The 21,598-nt window shown below is 39.2% G+C and overlaps 1 protein-coding gene across 1 annotated transcript in view; it reads left to right on the top strand.

Moving 5' to 3' along the window:
- The window catches only part of CCDC192 (coiled-coil domain containing 192), a 203,958-nt gene that overhangs the window by 47,925 nt on the left and 134,435 nt on the right, over positions 1-21,598 (top strand). The window contains exons 3-4 of the mRNA XM_064595648.1: positions 11,363-11,494; positions 12,417-12,473. Coding sequence (XP_064451718.1) covers positions 11,363-11,494; positions 12,417-12,473 — 189 coding nt within the window. The remainder of the gene's footprint in view (positions 1-11,362; positions 11,495-12,416; positions 12,474-21,598) is intronic.

Below are 21,598 nucleotides of genomic sequence, written 5' to 3' on the forward strand. Positions count from 1 at the left end.
ATGTTATTTATTTATTTGAGAGAGAGAGAGAGCAGATGAAGAGCAGAGGGAGAGGGACAAGCAGACTATATGCTGAGCACAGAGCCGGACTTGGGGCTTGATCTCAGGACCCCAAGATCATGACCTGAGCCAAAATCAAGAGTAGGACGTTCAACCAACTAAGCCACCCAGACACTCCTAAACCATTTACTTTTAAAGTACTACTGATAATGAAGTATGTACTTCCGCTATTTTGCTATTTGTTTTCTATAAATCTTAACATCTTTTTGTTCCTCAATTCCTCCAATGCTGCCTTCTTTTGTGTTTAACTTTTCCTAGTATACCATTTTGATTCACTTTGGGTTTTTTGTATCTTTTTTTAGTTATTTGCCCCTATAATGTGTATTTAAGTATGCCTTGTAGTGCCCCATAGGTCCCTTAGGTCTATTCATCTCTCTTTATTCTTTTTCCTTTCTGCTCCTCAGACGAGGCAATTTCACTCACTCTACCTTCAAGTTTGCTGATTCTTTCATCTGCCTGATTATCTCTGATCTTAAAGTGTTCTAGTAAATTTTTCATTTTAACTATTTTGCTTTTCAACTTCAGAATTTCTACTTGGCTTCTTTTTATAATTTCTATTCCTTTATTCCTATCTTCTATCTGCTCATAAGTCATTCTTCTGATTTCCTTTACTTTCCCCCCCTCCATGGTTTCTTTCCACTCTTTTAGCATATTTAACATAGTTCATTTAAAGTATTTGTCCAGTAAGTCCAAAATTCCAATGTCTGAGTTTCTCCAGGTACGGTTTTCATTAAGGTTTTTTTGTGTGTTTTGTGTTTTGTTTTGTTTTGTTTTTTTGTTTGTTTGTTTGTTTTATTTTATTTTTATGTTAATCCCCATACATTACATCATTAGTTTTAGATGAAGTGTTCCATGATTCATTGTTTGTGCACAACACCCAGTGCTCCATGCAGAATGTGCCCTCCTCAATACCCACCACCAGGCTAACCCATCCTCCCACCCCCCTCCCCTCTAGAACCCTCAGTTTGTTTTTCAGAGTCTATCGTCTCTCATGGTTCGTCTACCCCTCCGATTTCCCCTGCTTCATTCTTCCCCTCCCGCTACCTTCTTCTTCTTCTTTTTTTTTTTCTTAACATATATTGCATTATTTGTTTCAGAGGTACAGATCTGAGATTCAACAGTCTTGCACAATTCACAGCGCTTACCAGAGCACACACCCTCCCCAGTGTCCATCACCCAGTCACCCCATCCCTCCCACCCCACCCCCCACTCCAACAACACTCAGTTTGCTTCCTGCGATTAAGAATTCCTCATATCAGTGAGATCATATGATACATGTCTTTCTCTGTTTGACTTATTTCACTCAACATAATACCCTCCAGTTCCATCCACGTCGTTGCAAATGGCAAGATCTCATTCCTTTTGATGGCTGCATGATATTCCATTGTATGTATATACCACCTCTTCTTTATCCATTCATCTGTCGATGGACATCTTGGTTCTTTCCACAGTTTGGCTATTGTGGACATTGCTGCTATAAACATCGGGGTGCACGTACCCCTTCGGATCCCTACTTTTGTATCTTTGGGGTAAATACCCAGTAGTGCAATTGCTGGATCATATGGTAGCTCTAATTTTAACTTTTTGAGGAACCTCCATACAGTTTTCCAGAGTGGCTGCACCAGCTTGCATTCCCACCAACAGTGTAGGAGGGTTCCCCTTTCTCCGCATCCCTACCAACATCTGTCGTTTCCTGACTTGTTAATTTTAGCCATTCTGACTGGTGTGAGGTGGTATCTCATTGAGGTTTTGATTTGGATTTCCCTGATGCTGAGCGATATTGAGCACTTTTTCATGTGTCTGTTGGCCATTTGGATGTCTTCTTTGGAAAAATGTCTGTTCATGTCTTCTGCCCATTTCTTGATTGGATTCTTTGTTCTTTGGGTGTTAAGTTTGATGAGTTCTTTATAGATTTTGGATACTAGCCCTTTATCTGATATGTCATTTGCAAATATCTTCTCCCATTCTGTCGGTTGTCTTTTGGTTTTGTTGACTGTTTCCTTTGCTGTACAAAAGCTTTTTATCTTGATGAAGTCCCAATAGTTCATTTTTGCCCTTGCTTCCCTTGCCTTTGGCAATGTTTCTAGGAAGAAGTTGCTTCGGCTGAAGTTAAAGAGGTTGCTGCCTGTGTTCTCCTTTAGGATTTTGATGGACTCCTGTCTCACATTGAGGTCTTTCAACCATTTGGAGTCTATTTTTGTGTGTGGTGTAAGGAAATGGTCCAGTTTCATTCTTCTGCATCATTGATTTCTGCTCTGATCTTTATTATTTCTCTTCTCCTGCTGGGTTTAGGCTTCATTTGCTGTTCTTTCTCCAGCTCCTTTAGGTGTAGGGTTAGGTTGTGTACTTGAGACCTTTCTTGTTTCTTGAGAAAGGCTTGTATTGCTATATACTTTCCTCTTAGGACTGCCTTTGCTGCATCCCAAAGATTTTGAATAGTTGTGTTTTCATTTTCATTGGTTTCCATGTATTTTTTTAATTCTTCTTTAATTTCCTGGTTGACCCATTCATTCTTCAGTAGGATGCTCTTTAGCCTCCATGTATTTGAGTTCTTTCTGACTTTCCTCTTGTGATTGAGTTCTAGTTTCAAAGCATTGTGGTCTGAAAAGAGGCAGGGAATGATCCCAATCTTTTGGTACCGGTTGAGACCTGATTTATGACCTAGGATGTGATCGATTCTGGAGAATGTTCCATGGGCACTAGAGAAGAATGTGTATTCCGTTGCTTTGGGGTGGAATGTTCTGAATATGTCTGTGAAGTTCATTTGGTCCAGTGTGTCATTTAAGGTCTTTATTTCCTTGTTGATCTTTTGCTTAGACGATCTGTCCATTTCAGTGAGGGGGGTGTTAAAGTCCCCCACTATTATTGTATTGTTGTCGATGTGTTTCTTTGCTTTTGTTATTAATTGCCTTATATAACTGGCTGCTCCCATGTTAGGGGCATAGATATTTACAATTGTTAGATCTTCTTGTTGGATAGATCCTTTAAGTATGATATAGTGTCCTTCCTCATCTCTTATTACAGTCTTTGGTTTAAAATCTAATTTGTCTGATATAAGGATTGCCACCCCAGCTTTCTTTTGGTGTCCATTAGCATGGTAAATGGTTTTCCACCACCTCACTTTCAATCTGGGGGTGTCTTTGGTTCTAAAATGAGTCTCTTGCAGACAGCATATCGATGGATCTTGTTTTTTAATCCAGTCTGATAGCCTGTGTCTTTTGATTGGGGCATTTAGCCCATTTACATTCAGGGTAACTATTGAAAGATAGGAATTTAGTGCCATTGTATTGCCTATAAGGTGACTGTTACCGTATATTGTCTGTGTTCCTTTCTGGTCTATGTTGCTATTAGGCTCTCTCTTTGCTTAGAGGACCCCTTTCAAGATTTCCTGTAGGGCTGGTTTTGTGTTTGCAAATTCCTTTAGTTTTTGTTTGTCCTGGAAGCTTTTTATCTCTCCTTCAATTTTCAATGACAGCCTAGCTGGATATAGTATTCTTGGCTGCATATTTTTCTCGTTTAGTGCTCTCAATATATCATGCCAGTCCTTTCTGGCCTGCCAGGTCTCTGTGGATAGGTCTGTTGCCAATCTAATGTTTCTACCCTTGTAGGTTACATATTTCTTCTCCCGAGCTGCTTTCAGGATTTTCTCTTTGTCTATGAGACTCGTAAGTTTTACTATTAGATGTCGGGGAGTTGACCTATTTTTATTGATTTTGAGAGGGGTTCTCTGTGCTTCCTGGATTTTCATGCCTGTTTCTTTCCCCAAGTTAGGGAAGTTCTCTGCTATAATTTGCTCCATTATACCTTCTGGCCCTCTCTCTCTTTCTTCTTCTTCTGGGATCCCAAGTATTCTAATGTTGTTTCGTCTTATGGTATCGCTTATCTCTCGAATTCTGCCCTCGTGATCCAGTAGTTGTTTATCTCTCTTTTTCTCAGCTTCTTTATTTTCCATCATTTCATCTTCTATATTACTGATTCTCTCTTCTGCCTCATTTATTCTAGCAGTTAGTGCCCCCATTTTTGATTGCACCTCATTAATAGCCTTTTTGATTTCTACTTGGATTTTAGCTCTTTTACTTCTCCAGAAAGGGTTTCTCTAATAACTTCCATATTTTTTTCAAGCCCAGCTAGTATCTTTAAAGTGATGATTCTGAACTCTAGATCTGACATTGTACTAATGTCCGTATTGAGTAGGTCCCTGGCAGTCGGTACTACCTCTTGTTCTTTTTGTTGAGGTGATTTTTTCCGTCTTGTCATTTTGTGCAGAGGAGAATAGATTAATGAGAGAACAAAATGCTAGCAGAGTAACCATGTCCCCAGAAAATATACTTTAAACAAATCAGAAAAGACCTGAAGCAGTGGGATAAGAAAGGGAAAGAGAGAAAAAAGAAAAAGAAAAAAAAAGAAAAAGAAAAAGATAAAGATAAAAACAAAAACAAACAAAACAAAACAACAACAACAAAAGAAAAACCAGAATGTGATCAAATATGATCTATATGGTATATAGATCAGTGCCACACACTAGATTTGGGGTGTACTTTGGTCTTTTAGAAGAAAGTGCCTCCCAAAATTTTAAAGAAAGAAAAACTTATATATGTACAAAAATAAGGGTTGATATGATGAAGGGATGGAATATGACTGTAAAAATGGAAATTATAAAAAATTTTATAAAAGGAATTGATAAGAAGTTTGAAAAAAGAAAGAAGAGGATTTAAAAAAAGAAAAAAGAAAAAGAGAAAAAAAAAAGGTAGAGGATGTGATCAGGCAGGGGAATAGAAAACACCATATACTAGAGATTTAGGGTATATTTTAATCTGTTAGAAGAAACTATCTCAAAATTTTAAAGAGAGAACAACATATATATAAGCTAAAAATATGGGTAACTACTATGAAGGGATAGAATATGACTCTAAAAATGAAAATTAAAAATGTTTTTTTTTTAAAAAAAAAAGGATTGATAAGATGTTGGTTGAAAAAGGGAAAAAGAAAAATTCAAAAAGAAATAAAAAGACAAAAAGACAGTTAAAAAAATTAACTTTAAAAGACTAAAGAGTCATGGTAAAAAAGCCGTGAATTCTATATGCACTAGTCCCCTAGTGCTGGAGCTCTGCCGTTCTCGGTAATCTGTAAACTTGGTCTTGGCCGGCTGTTCTCGCTGATCTTCAGGGGAGGGGCCTGTTGCCGTGGTTTCCAAATGTCTCTGCCGGAGGCGGAATTGCCCCGCCCTCGCCCCCTCCCGGCTAAGTCATCTGCTCGGGTTTGCTCTCCGGGGCTTTTGTTCCCTGCGAGCTTTCTGTACAGCTTTGCAGGCGGAGAGTGAAAATGGCGGCCTCCCAGTCTCCGCCCCGGAGGAGCCGAGAACTCGGGGCCCCGCTCCTCAGTGCGCCCCCAGAGCAAAGCCGCCAGTCACTCCCGTCTCCCCGGTCTCCGGCCGCACTCTGTGCTCACCCGGCCTGTGACCGCGCGCCTCTATCTCCAGCACCCGACCCCGGGTGGAGTCTCCAAACCCAGCAGATCCCTGCGGTGCCCTCCCGCGCGGCTCCTCCCGGAGGAGGAAGGGGAGTCTCCCCGGATCTGCCGCTTGTGGGGTCCCTGCTGGAGGAGCAGGGGCCCGACTGTGCCGCGGATCACGGTCCATGGCCACCCCGAGCTGAGAGCCCGCACCTGGGCTCCGCCTCTGCAGCCGGCTTCCCCGCTCCGATCCCTGGGAGCTCTGCCGCCCTCAGGCACCCCCGGTCTTTCTGTGACCCCGAGGGTCCTGAGGCCACACTGTCCCGGGGGGTTCCACCCCCCGCGTAGCCACCAGAGTGACATCCCTCGGCAGAGCAGACTTTTAAAAGTTCCGACTTTGTGCTCCGCGGCTCTATCAGTTGCCAGAAGCGGCCGATGGAGGCCCCTCCCCCGCCGTCTATCCTCCCAAATATCGCCGCGGATTCACTTCTCCGCACGTCCTACCTTCCAGAAAGTGGTCGCTTTTCTGTTCAGAGAGTTGCTGCTCTTCTTTTCTTCGATCTCCTGTTGAGTTTGTAGGTGTTCAGAATGGTTTGATCCCTATCCAGCTGAATTCCTGAGAGGAGATGAAATCCAGGTCTCCTACTCCTCCGCCATCTTGCTCCGCCCCCTGTTTTTGTTTTTGTTTTTGTTTTGGTAAATGCACCATACTTTACTTTGTAAGCTTTGAAATTTTTTGTTGAGAACTAGACATTTTGAATACTGTAGTGTGGTAACTCTGGAAATTAGGTTCTTCCCTGACCTTTCCCCAAGAATTGCTATTGTTACTTGTTGAGGACTGCAGTTGTATATTTGTTTAGTTACTTTTCCAAATTAATTTTCCAGAGATTATATTTCTTCTCATGTGTGGTCATCAAAGTCTCCTGTTCCATTATCTCTGCAGTAAGCCAGGTGACCTGACAGAGATTTCCTTGAATGCCAGTCTCTTTCTTCATCCAGTACTTTCCTGGATGCTGCCGGCATTCTACTAGACTCCAGAGCTCTGAAATGGTTGGTTCTGACAGGTTTTACCAGCTCAATGGTTATTTAAGTGGAAGGACCTATTCCTGGAGCTTCCTACCCTGCCAACTTCTGTGAAGTCCAAGTCATTTTGCTTTAACTACTATCTTGAATACAGTTCTAAAATATATTAGTCCCCTTTACTGACTCTGTTAATAAACTGTACAGTGGATAAAATTTACCTTCCTTTCACTTTTAACTGTATTACAATACTTTTATAATGCTCTTTTATGGAACAGGATAAATATTGGAAGTTGATTTTCTTTTAGTGGATTTACATAGCCTCAAAGGTATAATATGGAAGTTGCCCCTTTGTTTTACGTAAGTCTTAAGACAAATATTATTCATACTTTTCAAGTCATCTCTTCCCTCCAAACTTGTTAAAACCACAGGCAGAAGGGAAAGGTACCTGTTTGTCAAAAAGAGTCAGAAGTAGAACAATAACCTTCCAACATCATGTGAACCTATGTTTCAGCAAAAGTGACCAATTAGGACACATGAAAATTGGTCATCTAAAGAGGATGTATTTCTACTCTCTTTATGTAAGCAGATACTGATACTAATTGGACTAAACTTGTTTTTGTGCTCCCCAAAACAATTACCTTGTAAAACCATGTGGTTCTTATGAAAAAAAAAAAAAAAAAAGAAAGCAACAAAAAAGAAGCAATGCCCAAGGTCCCCAGGTTTTAAAATTCAATTATGATACCTTGTAGGGCTACCTTGGATTTCCTCTTACTTACTTTGATGCCTTTTTTTCTATGTCATAATTTGAATTTGAATTTAGACGGCATTCCTAAAGGCTTTCTGAACTGAAAATTAGACTTTAAAAAGTCCTAAAACCTCCATCAAAACAATGGAGTGAATTCAAAATGGCAACTAACATCTTGTGACTCAGCAATAGAGCATAATCTTTCAGGCAGTGCTTAAATTGAAAAAAAAGAACTCTGATGTGTAACTTTTATTTTATTTCATTTTCCTCCCGTCTCTTTTCTCTTCTATCCTTTTGGATTATCAGTCTTATTTGGGCTATTTTCAAAGAGAGCTCAGAGAATATCGTCTTATGCCGATAAACAGTTTCATCATTATAAAAAGGAACACAACAAGAAATTATTCTTTCTTGCCCCCAGTGTATCCATATGTGGAAGAAAAAATAAGATCTCTTTATCCTGCTGTTGTGAGGTGCTGATACATACATATGAAAATTAAGTTTAAAAAGTTAATAAATAGAATGATCTTAGCAAAGATTGTTCCTGGCCAATTCGACTGTGTCCGTAAGTTTTGACAGAATTCTTCATTCATCCTTCTGGGGAATTACAATCTAGTTTGAGCACATATGACTGGAGAAATAACCTATAAAAATAGAGCAAAGTAGCATGTAAAATCCTATTACGGGTTCCAAGGTCCTAGTGTCAGTGAGTTGTAGGACTGAGACTAAAACATAGATCTCTTGACTCCAAGTCAAGGTTTCTTAGAGTAAAGCTAAGCCCGCAGTAAATATATCTGAGTCAAAGGGACAGTCAGACAGAGGCCCTTTAGAAAAGGAAAAGAAAAAAAGATGGTGTTGGTGTCTATAAAAAAAGAAGAAAGATGTTAGGATAGAGTTCTCAGGCCTTAGAATAAAAGAAAATAAATCTCTTTCAGGTAAATAGGTAAACATGCTGAGAAAGAATGTTGAGGGTCACGTAGTTAGCGGGGCGGGCCGGGGGAGGGGGGTGGGGGGGCGTCATCTGTGCAGGCAGCCTTAGAGTTAGGGTTTGATATAATATAGAACCCAGAGTTGGAGGCAGATCAATGTAGATCCAAATCCAATCTCTTCTCATTAGCTGTGGGCAAGTTAATTCACTCCAAAAAGCATCTAGTTTCTCATTCTTTAAAATGGTGATAATTAACAAAAAATAAAAACAAAACTCATAGAGTTTTGAGCAATGGACTAAGGTAACTTATGTCAAGATAGCATCCAGCAGAATGTATGGTATGGTATAGCTACCAAATAAATGTTAATTACCGCTGTTGTTCCATAGATTTGACTTATTTGTGGTCAAGAACATGGGACTTTGGAATCAGACAATAGAATGGAATGGAATTGTCAACAGAATGCTTATGGTAGCAAGTAACAGAAAATTCAATTTCTAAACAATAAGGAAGCTTATTAGCTCACTCTGTGTGAGTCCAAGGACATGCTTCAAGATTATTTGATAAAACATTTCAATAATGTTGTCCACTCTTCCATTCAGAGCGTGGCTTCATCATATACTGGTTTCTTGGATGTTTATAGGATGACTACAATAGCATTCATATCTCGTAGGTGAGAGAGATTGCTTCTCCAAATCATCAAAATTCCTCCTGTGCAGTGTGAGGGATCCAAACTAGATCACTTCTCCTCATACAATAACTGTGATCAAAGAAAAGCCAGACTCTAATTGGTTTAGGCCTTGATTCCTAAATCAATCAGCAGCAAAGAGGATAGGATTCTCATGATTCTCAGGCCCCACTTTAGGAGCTGGGGTCAAATCTGGGTTTAGGGAGTCAGACCCAGTGTCCACTGCTGAAAGCTTGGGTTCCAACACTTACTTGCTGTGTCCTTGGGCAAGTTATACAACTTTACTGAACTTACTGAATTCCCTTATCTGCAAAATGGGTATGAAGCGGGATTGAGATAAACAAAGGTGAAAACAAAAGGTTCCGCAGAGCACTTGATATGTAGTTAGTACCCAGTAAATTATTAATGTCATTTTATTATCCACCTAAATATGTTCATATTACATAATAGTTCTAAAATAGTCTGCCTTTCTGGGGAAAGTGTGAATTTTTTTGAGCGTATAAGCAATATTACTCTCATATATTACCTCTAAGTTTTACATATAATAACTGCTCAACATATCTCCTTAACAAATGAGTGAATAAGTGAATATCTTTTGAATGAATGAATAAAAGCCTGAAAACAATAGAAGGTAGATTTAAAAGAAAGACAACCAAATGGTGCCTGGCTCAATGACAGCTCAGCTAGGATATGGGAACAAAATAGGTCAGACTGAAAAAAACTATATTTGAGAGAAAAAAAATGCCGGATCTAGAGAGGTCTTTTCCCCTGAACACCATAGTGGTTGCAGGAAGTAAGTGAACTGAATACATTTCGAGTTTAGGGTAACTGGCCCAAAAATGCTGTGATGTCCTCAGATACTTTGTTTTATAATTTGATAAATAATAAATATCTGAATAAAACAATCAATACTATCAATACTTACTGTAATCTAGAGGAGGTAGAAGAAAGTATAACAATAATAGGTACTAAGTACAGGATATGTTTCAAGCATTATTCTAAGTATCTCTCTTGCATAAACTCATTTACTCCTCAAAACAAACCTGTGAGGTAAGTAGTATTCTTTTCATCCCCATTCTCATTTACAGATTGGATATTCAAGCCCAGAGAGACTGAGAAACTTGCCAAAATCCCATAGATAGTAAGTAGGAAAGTGAGATGTTTACGCCAAGGGTCTGACTCAAGAGTCCGTGTGTTTAGTCATTACACTATATTGTGGAATAAATAGAAGGGTGCCTAGAAAAACCAGGCTACATCTCCAAACTATTTTGTACTCAAGAGTTAAATGCATCACTGTCCATGGGGAGCACTATGGTCTCCCATGTCACTGAGAGCCGAAAGGTATAGCCAACAGTTCATGACATATGTGTCCCCTCTGGTCCTCCACATGGCACTTTCAGAATCTCCAGTGCATAATGCAATGGCTGGGCAGAGTGCCAACTAAACAAATAATTGTGAAGTGAATGATTGTGAGGATGAGTGGATTTGGCTCTATGCCGGTATATATATGATGTGCCCACCTTAAGACCAACCTCTTCATGCTTCTGCTTCCCTATTTGGTAAATTGTCTTTAAAAACTTGCTGCACTTTTCAAGATGAGACAGTCTGCTTTACAACAACACTTGGAATAATATGAAAGAGATATTTAAAGATAATTCATGCCTCCAAGGACACACTGGGAACTGGAATGAATACAAGGTGTGTGTCCCTTTCCAGAGACCCTTTCAGAATTGTTGCTGAGCTACAGAGAAAATGCACAATAAGCTGTCTGAATGAAAGGAAATGCTAGTCCAGGGGCTCTCCAAGGGAATTAAGGAACGAGGCACTATCAAACTACCCTTTTCTCAAGAGGAATCTACAAACAGTGAAACAAAGACAGTCATCTGTAGACATTTTCTGGTTATGGTTTAGCATAGATCTGTCTTTGATCAGACTTTAACTTGAAGTTCCTGCATTTCCCTTAGGCTGCTTATATGGTGAATATTCAAAAGAGTCAGAATTCATAAAATAAAAAAAAAAAAAAAGAAAGAAAGAAATAAAATTAAAAAGAAATTAAAAAAAAAAAGAGTCAGAATTCCTACTTTTTCTAAAGAGCTGTAGTCCCCCAAGAGTTAAGCTCCAAGAACAATGTATAACCCACAATTCAGATTTCAGCTGTACAAGTAAAGTAAAATATTAAAACACCAGAAAGATGAGTGTTGAGCTTGTTGCACTAGAAATCACTCTGCCTGTTTTAACTATGTAGTCTCATCCCTTGCCCAGAAAGATCTTTATAAATAAAAATAAAGTCAACACTATTTCCTTATCTCTCTATACCAATCTCTGTCAGCTATGAGGAATAGTCCAGAAGGCATTTTCATGTTTAATAGATATCAGTGGCAGGCAAAATATTTATAAATTAGACTTTTAAAAGGAGCTCTAAAAAAAAAAAAAATCACTGTGCTTGCATGCCCTTACAAGAAATGTCTTTAGCTTGCAGCCTCTGAAGGAACAAAATCCAAACTGCTTGAGCAAGTTTCCTGGCTGGAGGAAAAACTAGAGACTCTGGACCATAAGGAAGACAGTGGGGAACCATACGAAAAAATGGTTCTTGCAAAAGACCAGGTACATTGTAGAAGAAAAAATAATCTTTCTCTTAAAAAGCTACCTAAGCTTATATGAACTGACCATTCTGCAGTCCTTTCTGGCTGGGATGGAAGTTCATATCTAAGTTCAAGATGGCAAATAATAATATTTGTATTTGCTAAATATAATTGTATTCACTGATGAATATTCACATACAAAATGAATTTTGTTAGTGATATTTTAAAAGTTTGTTTGATATGGATCCTTTTGAACCACATTAGCTGAATATTCTACTTATTTTGTAAGTGGTATTAACTACACAATTATTTTCTTGTTTTTAAGGTTGAATTTTATCAAGGAATACTTTCTATGTCGTGAAATAAGTGGATCAGAAAATTTGTCATGTGCTTTTATCAATTATAAGAAGCTAATAATCTTGGAATCTCTGAGCATTTATATAAATTTTTTTCTTGTTCAACTCAATGGGTTTGTATCGGCCTTTGGTATATATAAATATGTTTTCTGTGAATATATATATATATTTTCTGTGAATATATATATATATATATATATATATATATATATATATATATATATACTTTCTGTGAATATATCCAGATGTTCCAAAGGCAGGCAAAAACCCATTTGATCCTATATATATAGGTATATATGATAGAAGGTAGGTTAGCATTACCTTCAGTACATCAAGCAAATATTAGTGCCCCACTCATTTCCTAAATCTTAACATATTTGTGTTCTTTGTTGCTGGGCTCTTCAATAGACTGGATAAAAGTTAGGGATAGGAGCAAGGATTTCTCAATGATGATTTCCAAAGCATCTAGCTGAGATTGTGCTGCGATTCACAGGATTTGAGAACTGGTATCTATTTATATCTTGAATCCTTTGAATATATAAAAAGGAAGAGTTACACTCTTTGTTTCTAAACTTTTTCCCTTTTCAGTGCATTGAGAAATTACAAGCTGAAGTGAAAGCTTCCCAAGAGCAACTTACAGCCCATGTAAGTGTTTTTCTCCTTTTCAATCCCTTAATTTATATCATGGTTCTCCTGGGAATGAACAGTCATTTTTCAGAAGTTGTAACTATTGTCTTTCTGCTGTATACCAAATCACGAGGCTAAGAATCAGTATTTTTACTGCCTCTGCAAAGTTGCTTTCCATAAGTAGAATTCTGATTTATGCTGATGGTAAAAATTATAAAACTGATGTGTTATCTATAACCACATGGTCTAATCAGGGACCATCAGGATAAGCGAACAAGAAACAAAGGGTAGAAAGACAAGGAAACCAGGCAGGTTTAGTGAGTGAACGGAAGTGGAAATGATTGGCACACCAAATACAGGCCTAGAACAGTGCTGCTTAAACTTCAGTGTTTCGAGAATTACTTGGAAAACTTTTAAAAACAAATTGCCTGGAGATTCTTATTTCTGCATGCCTAGGGTGTGACCTGAGAATTTGTACTTCTAGATGATGCTAGATTCAGGTGATGATGATGCTGCCAACTTGGACCACATTTCAAGTAGCACTGGATTATGTATATTCATTCTTCCCTAGTCTTGTGATTCTTGGGCAAGTGACCGTAAAAGACAGAGAACTGTTCATTTTCCTTGCAAATACTCCCGAGAGACCCTATGAAATTTTCAGGTGTATTTCATTGACACTTCCACCTATCTTCACTCAGAGAACAATTAATGAGCATCTCCTGCCACAAGATCCTTGTTTGTTCACACACATAAACCAGTTGTCACCCTGCCTCTGTCCCTTCCCAAGGATCTGAACAATCCTGCTACCTTACAAGTTTCCTGCAAGACTTACTCATCTTCCTTTCAGTGATTTCCTCTACCCATATCTTGGGGACTGGGGGATGACTTCTTGATTAAGAACATTAGCTGGTCATGTTAAATGGCCAATCTGAATAACAACAAAGATCATCTGAGACCTAAGGGGCTGCAGTCCAGAAGTCCTACGATATGACTGCAAAATAACAAATTCTGGTCACCATCCCTTTGATATTTGAAATAAGCTAATTTGGATAAATCATGGTAATTGACTTTGTGCCGCCCCCGCCACCCCCTCCACCCCCCTCCCCACCCCCAGAGAAAAGCTAATTTGCTGTGGAATCTCTTCAGAATCTCTTTTGACCTTCAGGATCTCTTTTGGCCTTGTATGCTCAATTGAGTAAGAGTGAAAATGATTAAGGCCTGCAATTGTGACATGGGGACATATTCAAAGAGCAGTATATCTCATTAGCTCAGTTTTCTGTTGCAGATGCCTCCCTCCAGTCCCACCCCAGTCCGCCCCTGAGGGTGCCAGATAATGACTATTGTCAGAGGGTGTCTCCTCATGCCATATCGATACCTACAACCATTCACCCAGGGTGGATTTAGCTCAGAAATTTTTTAAGGAGAGCAGATTGTTCACTAAGGTTCTGATATTAGCTTCCAGCATCTCTTCATGCAAAGCAGATTCAAAAAAACAAAAACAAAAAACAAAAAACAAACCATAGTCACAGATGCCTTCAGGGAATTCCTGTGGTGTCTTCTTCCGTCGCCTAGCTTCTGTGGATTCTATTCCTGTACCATGCTGTTCCTGGCCCAGGCTTGTCTTAACTGGGATTGCTTTCTTGTATTAGGGTATTGATATCCACCACAGAGATTTCTGCCATGTAATTGCTCAAAGTTCAGGTTTTAATATAGCAGTGTGATCACGAAAACTTTGTTTCAACTCATCAAGAAGATTTAAATGAAAATATTAATAACAGTGTTTATCGAGAATAGATTCTGTGTCTACTATGTGGTACATGCTTCATATATTTTCTATTTTAAATCTCAATATAACCCAACGAGGTGGGCATTATTTTTCAGGTAGGAAAACAATATTAGAGATTAGATCACTTGTCACACATGTCAATTCTACCCATGCTTTTGCTACCACAATTTGCTTGCTGCCTCTCCAAATTGTATTCTCTACATGCCATTTCAGGTATCAAACAGTGTTTATAGAGGTTCTTCCTGCAAACTTTCTTCTCGCTCTATTCACTCTGAGTGATTCATCAGTACATAATGCTGCAACTCTCACTTCCATGCAAATAAGCAACACCCTCCACCCCCATCAAATTCTTTCTATCTTAATCATCCCCTAATTGCAGGTCCTTAGGGCTGTAACAATAATTTCTTAAAACATGGCTCCTTGAAAATAACTTTCCCAATGATGTTAATAGGTATTATGGAAAAAAAATGGGAGGGGCATTGGAAATGAAGTTAGATGGGTTTAGTTACTGCAGGATTTATCAGTGTATACCCAATCTCCAAGAAAGGATCATAGTATGTTGTTTTCCAAGGGTGTTTGACCCTGAGTGCACAAAGGTTTGGAAACTGCTAGCAGGTTGCATCACATTAAAGCATTATGCTTGCTAAATATGACTTGAATATCTTGCTGACACCCTAGGCTCAGAATATACAAAGTCAAATTTATCATCTTCTAATCTTCTCTCTTAAATATGCCCCTCTTTTTGGACCCCCACCATAGTGAATAATATCACACTGTTGTTATTTATTCTACATCCAAAGTACCAAGCAGTATTAAAATCCTACCCCTCTCTGCCTCCATCCTACATTTAGTTAGTTGTCAGGCTGTGAGTATGTCTCTGAAAGTTATCTCACTTCTGTGTCTTCTATTCCATCATACTGCCATATCCCTCTTTCTGATCATATTTCATCTTATTGCTACTGGCCCCCAAATATTAACATATTCAAGTTCAGAAGCTCCCACTGTCCCCCCACAACCCAAATCACAGTGTAGCCCTCTTGCTCTCACACCATCAAGTCCTGTTTGCAGAGAATAAAAAGGGTAAAACTCATGCGTGAAGAAGCAGGGTGGAGGCAGAAAACCAAACAGAGACAAAGAGTAACACTCAAAGGGAGAATGAAACCTACTGGAGTGGCAGAAAAGAGAACAGGGATTGAAGGACCAAGGTGGTCGGAACGGAACTCTGTGGTCCTTCCAGGATAGGACACCAGAAGGCTCCTGGGAATTCTGGGGATGCTTAATATTAAGAAATAACAGAGTATTAATAGGAATTGTCAGGCAGTATATACTTGAATCCCTCTAAATGTTTGGAAGTCACAGGTAAAGTTTGGAATTCCTGTTTGGGCCATGCCTCCTAAATGAAACACTACTGTAGGATGTGACCCTGTAGTAGTCTTCTGGCTTCCCTGCCTCTGCTGTGAAAGAGGTTTCCAAAGGACCATTCTTACCTCCTCGGCTCCCTCCTCTTTCCCTACTACCTCCCTGCCTCCCACTGAATAAGCTAATAAAATGGCATTGCTATCTTTCTTTATACATCCCATGCCAGTTGATTCCCTGTGAGTTTGCTCTCTGTGTTCTCTTGGTCAGGACTATCCTTCCCTTTCCTCTTTATCCAAATAATTCTTACTCTTCTTGTAAGACTTATGCCAGGAATCAACCTCTTCCTTAGCCCCCAGATTACTTTCTCAGGGCTCCCATAACCTCCTGTACATACATCTATTTTAGTGCAAAATACTACTTTTTATTGACACTATCTGTTCATATATCTGTCCCCTACTAGACTCAAAGGTCATTAAGGGCAACATCAAGAATGTGTCCCCGTATCTATTACTCCAAGAACAGGGCTAGGCACATTACAGCTACCCAATATATTTGCTAAACTGAAATGAATTTTACTCTGATCATGTCATTTCCCCTGTTCCAAAGCCTAGAGTAAGACAACAGTTGCCTGTTACTCCAGAATAAAGTCCAACCTCCTGACTGTGGCATTCAACACGCTGAAAATGAGGCTCTGACCCCTTTTCCTGACTCCTCCGTATCACACAGCTGTGACTCCCAAGAACGCCATGCATTCCTGCCCTAAGGGTTATGTTCATGGTTTCTTTCAACCTGGAATATCAGTCCCCACCAACAATTCTGATGAAGAATGCCAGGTTTTTCCCATTCTTCATCAAAATTGTTCCTTCCAGGAAGTATCTCCTGACCATCCAACCAGAAGTAATCTCTTTCTTTGGTACCTTCACAGCACATCTCTGCACCTGTCTTTTGTCACTTGTCACACTATGACCCACAAGAGAATTATGTGATGTGAACCAGCTCTTCCCCAGGACTGTGAGCTCATGGAGAACAGGGAGCAAGTCTGTTTATCTTTATGCCTCTCACAGGCTCTAGCTCAATACCTTGTTCGATTTCATTGAAATGAGTTATTAAAATGGCTAAATTAAAAATAAAGTTATTCTGGTATTTATAGGAGCCTACTTTAAATTTTATTTCTTAAAAATGGCAGTTACATAAGGTGTTACCATAATCTGAATATGATACTTTTAAGGTATAACATGGAAAGGACAAAAGGTAATGATCTCATAGAATGGAAATAGAAGGAAAAAGTAGCAGCAAAAGAAAATAAGTTCTGGAAAACCCCTATTTCAAAAGAAGAAAGAAGAACATCCAAAGGAAATTATGATCTTTTTTTTTTTTAAAGATTTTATTTATTTATTTGACAGAGAGAGAGATAGCGAGAGCAGGAACAGAAGCAGGGGGAGTGGGAGAGGGAGAAGCAGGCTTCCCGCTGAGCAGGGAGCCCTATGTGGGACTCGATCCCAGGACCCTGGGACCATGACCTGAGCCGAAGGCAGACGCTTAACGACTGAGCCACCCAGGCGCCCGGAAATTATGATCTTAACATGAAAATTAACAACCTTGCAGCTTCCTTTTATTCAGAGTTCACTTGTCTGAAACTCAATAGTTGAATTATATTTTTGTATAATTAAACTGATAGCTATAAAATGGAGAGAAGACAGAAGCCTAAAAATTTCAGACTGAGTTGTCACTATTATTATTTGGAAGCTTAAAATCTCATCTCATTAATTAGGTAGTCACACCTTATACTTTTCAAAGATTACAAAGGGTCGTAAATGCATATTGGATACCCACTCCAGACACCCACATGGCTAACTTGCCCAAGGCGTTTTTATCAATCCTTCTCACATGATTACTTATCTACTTAGAGATCTACACAGGATTAAACAAATATTTGAAGCAAATGTTTATAATCGCTCAAAGGTGATTGTTCATGTCAGGGCAATTTGAGTCAGGACTAGGTACCTTAAAGAAAAGTATCCTTTTTAAAATTAATGCCTTCCAAATTGTTGAATCCATTGTTTCACTATTTTTAATATTTGAGGGTATAAGTACTTAGCCCTGTCTGCCTACTCTGTTGTTGATGATCTGACTACTTGCAGTAACCCACAGGTTTGCCTCCCTGCCTCACTTCCATCTCAATGGCCAGCCCATCTCTTGATCTAGCTACCTCCAAGACTTGACCATGGCCAAAAGTTCTATAATTTTCCATGGGATTATTTCAAAAAGAGAAATCTGGGTAACTGGGAGGTAGATACTCAAGTGCTATGTTATTCTCTACACTGTCTTGTATGCTTGAAATATTTCTAATAAAGGAAAAAAGTTAAGAATATCCAGAAGAAGGAACCATTCTAGTGAATTGTATAGCATGCCTCAAGCTGTAGGATAGATGAGTATGCCTTTAAATCAGAAGTTCCTGACCTCGAGTTCCTGAGGACATACTTAAACCTGGAAGCAATAGTCTTGAAGCTGGAATCAGAAAACAGGGCATGGGAGGGCCCACCCTGGGTACCCAAGACAAAATTTTCCTGAAGAGTTGATTTCACTTCTTCCTTTCCTCCTCTAAAGAAGCTATCAGCTGCCTTCTAAAAATCTACAGGAGCCCTCAGTTTAGATCAAGTGCAAACTCCTCTCCCCTAGAATTCCAGGCCCTCTGTTAATTGGTCTTTTCCTACTATGATAGGAGACATGGACTGTTTTTGTTGTTATTGTTGTTTCCTGGCTACATAAGCATCCATTAACATCTTTGGCAATAGTTATCTGATATCCTTTTCAGTTACGTCTCTTCCATCATGCACAGTCTCAGAGGGTCTACAATTCTAAGTACCCTATCACATAGCTGAGGAGTGGGCATGTTCTCTAAGCCAATTAGATTCTGAATATTAATTCAGGTGAAGCAAGAGAGGAAGAATACTTGGAAGTGATATCTCCTGCCAGTGATGTCCAGGCAGCATGATGAAGGGGTTTGTGCTGCTAGGTCCAGAACTGCTCTAGTTCCTGTCTGTTTCTGAATTTGATACCTGTGCGTTTTAGGAACCATTCAACAATCCTCATTAGTTTGAAGAAAATTCCCTTTTTCTTTATACTAGTCAGAATCAGGCTAAGTTTTTAGAGGTGAGAAGTTGCAATTCTTACGTTGTCCAAGTAGTTCTAGAAGAGTGGCCCCTGGACTAGAAGCATCAGAGTCACTGGGACTTGTTTGAAATGCAAATCTTGAGGCCTTATCTCATACCTCCCAAATCTGAAACACTGGGAGTGAGATCCAGCAATATGTGTTTTTAAAATCCTCCAGGTGATTGTGATGACAGCTAATGTCTGAGAAGAGCTGCACTGTCCAATAAAACCCCTACCACTTTCAACCTGGACCCTTTGTTTTACCAGAATTACAGTCCCTGACCAGCATCTCCCTGTTGGGGGCCAGCTTCCCTGTCTTCATGGTCCTGCCTCTGGGCAATATCTCCAGGCCTGATTCTTAGTACAGCAAGCTGGGATGGCGGCATAGTGGACATGTTTATTCAACTGATGAGCCAAATGGGAACAATCTCCCTCCTCTTCCCATCCAAATCCCATACTTCTACGTACTCTAAAAGTATCACTTCATTCCTGAAGCTTGTCATGACTAATTCTAAGATAAGGTGACAGTAATGAATAATACCTTAGAGTCATATAATGATTTACAGTTTCCTAAATGCTTCCACCCACATTATGTCATTTATTTTTCACAACAATCCTGTGAGGCAGGTATTACTACTCCTCTATCAGATGAAGAAAGTGAGAGTCTGAGACAGTAAGAAGCCTACTCACAGCAAAGAGCTAGTAGGTTGCAAAGCAAAGACTTACTCCAAGATCCCTGTTGCATAAGTTTGATTTCACTTTTTAAAATTTCACGTTTAATTCAGAATTTTTGCTGAATATATATGCCAACACACATAAGCCAGTGTGTTAACAAATTAATTTTTATAATCTTTTAGCTGTATTATATTCTATAGACGTCATGGCTGTTAATTATCCTGAGAGACTTTGGTGGTAGGATCTCATGGAGCCCTATCTGAAGCCAATGAGGAATGGGGAAATTCTTGCCCTATGGGTTATTCTTTCAGAGCCAGACTTGTTAATCAAAATGGAAAATTCCACAATGATTATTAATGAACACAGCATAGGTGCGTGGGTGATAAATCTCAGAAATTATATTATAGTCAACCCTCTCTGCAGCCCACCTTTGGTTAGTTTGTCTGGACTGGATGACTATGTGGTCCCTCATTTGAATCCCATATGTGGTTATTCCATGGTTCATCTCCTACATGCTTGGGCTGGAGAGGTTAAAAATCAGAGAAGAATAGCAGAGGCTTTCAAATCCCATTGACGAGTGTTACTACCAAACTTCTCTGCAGGTTTGGAAGGGGAGAGGGTCTGAGTTTTTACTTCACACCAGCAGGATGCTCATAACTTAGAATTAGTGCTCTCTGAACTATGAGCCATCAAGCAGACCTAGCCCAGTAAGATGTGGCTAAACAGCTAATTTCTAGCATGCTGATGAGGCGATACTCAAAATAAAACTTTGGAACTCCATCAGGATCTTATTAAACTTATCTTTTTTTTTTTCTTTTGCCTAGAAATCCAAGGCACAATAAATTACTATGAGAACCACTAATCTTAGCTGCTGGATCTCCTAGTGAGGGTAGGTGGAGGTACAGAGACCTAAGGCATAAGTCTGGTCACATCTTGCAAGCCTAGATTCTGGCTGACGTCCAGGAGGCTAATTTTCCCCTCAACCAGATCTGAGTGCTATTCCTTCATGTTCTGTAGATGATGACTAAGTTTAAGCTGAATAAGCACCCAAAGACAATTCCTGCCACCCCAGCTTTTTAGAACCATCACATGTGCTGGATTTTTGTCTAGCCACTGAATTGGACACAGAGTATAATCCTTTCACTTTTTTTGGTAAATACCTATTAGCTACCTATGCATTTCTTCAAACTCTTATTTTTGTGCCTTACTTGATAAGCATGTACTTCTCACAGCAACGTTTTATCAAAGGAATACACAAATTTTAGAGGCCCAAACATTCCAATATAGGTCATTGTTATAATCTCCATCTACTTGTCAAAAAATCAGATGGGAATGATGCAGGATTATACAAAGCATTTTCTCCCTTTTGATTCTGGGCTGCATTCATCTAGTCATTAATGCTCACACAGAACTCACTCTATACTATTGCTAAGAGAATCTAGTATACATTGTATTTTCATTATTTTTTTTCTTAAGAATTCAAATCACTTTAAGATGAGTGAGAATGATACCTTTCCATTACAAAGGAAGATAAGGTATTGATATAGTTCATGAGGGCACTTTAAAAGGCCCCACTATCTGATTCTTGCCAGAGAGAGGGTAGTAAGAGAAAGCTAGTTACTGGGCTTGAAGGACCTGACAAAGGTTCCTAAAGTTCTTTTCCTCTTATCTGTGAAGAGACGGTAATAACATTACTTAACCTCACAAGGTATTTTAGAAGTGAAGTAGGGTGATACGTACGAAATAGCAGAGTGCCCAACACATACAAAGGTTCAAAAATTTATTAACAGTTATTCCAAAATGAACTGTTTTGGTAAAACTGTTCCACCATTTTTATGGGACTGTGGTTAATAACCTTAGAGAATAAAGTACCTCATTTTAGCTGCCAGTTTATTTTATAGGGGGTACTAGGAAGACAAAATTACTTTCTGAGGAGAATCTTGCTGTGTCCTGTCAGCACTTCCTCAGCTCATTTCTTTCCCTGGTGAATGTCTTTTAAGCCTTTGTTGGAACTATCTCCTTGTAATTTTTCTGTTTCTCTGCATTATAAGTTTCCTAAGAGTAGAGCCTGCATCTAATTCCTGGTGTCTGCCCCACAGTCAGTTCTTAATAAGTAGGTGTCGAATGACTCAGTCAGTCAGTCAGACGGTGGGTGAGTGGATGAATGAGG

The sequence above is a fragment of the Mirounga angustirostris genome, unplaced genomic scaffold, assembly GCF_029215605.1.
Source record: "Mirounga angustirostris isolate CCGP_5_RB_7025 unplaced genomic scaffold, mMirAng1.0.hap1 SCAF_7, whole genome shotgun sequence".
NCBI classification, from domain to species: Eukaryota; Metazoa; Chordata; class Mammalia; order Carnivora; family Phocidae; genus Mirounga; species Mirounga angustirostris.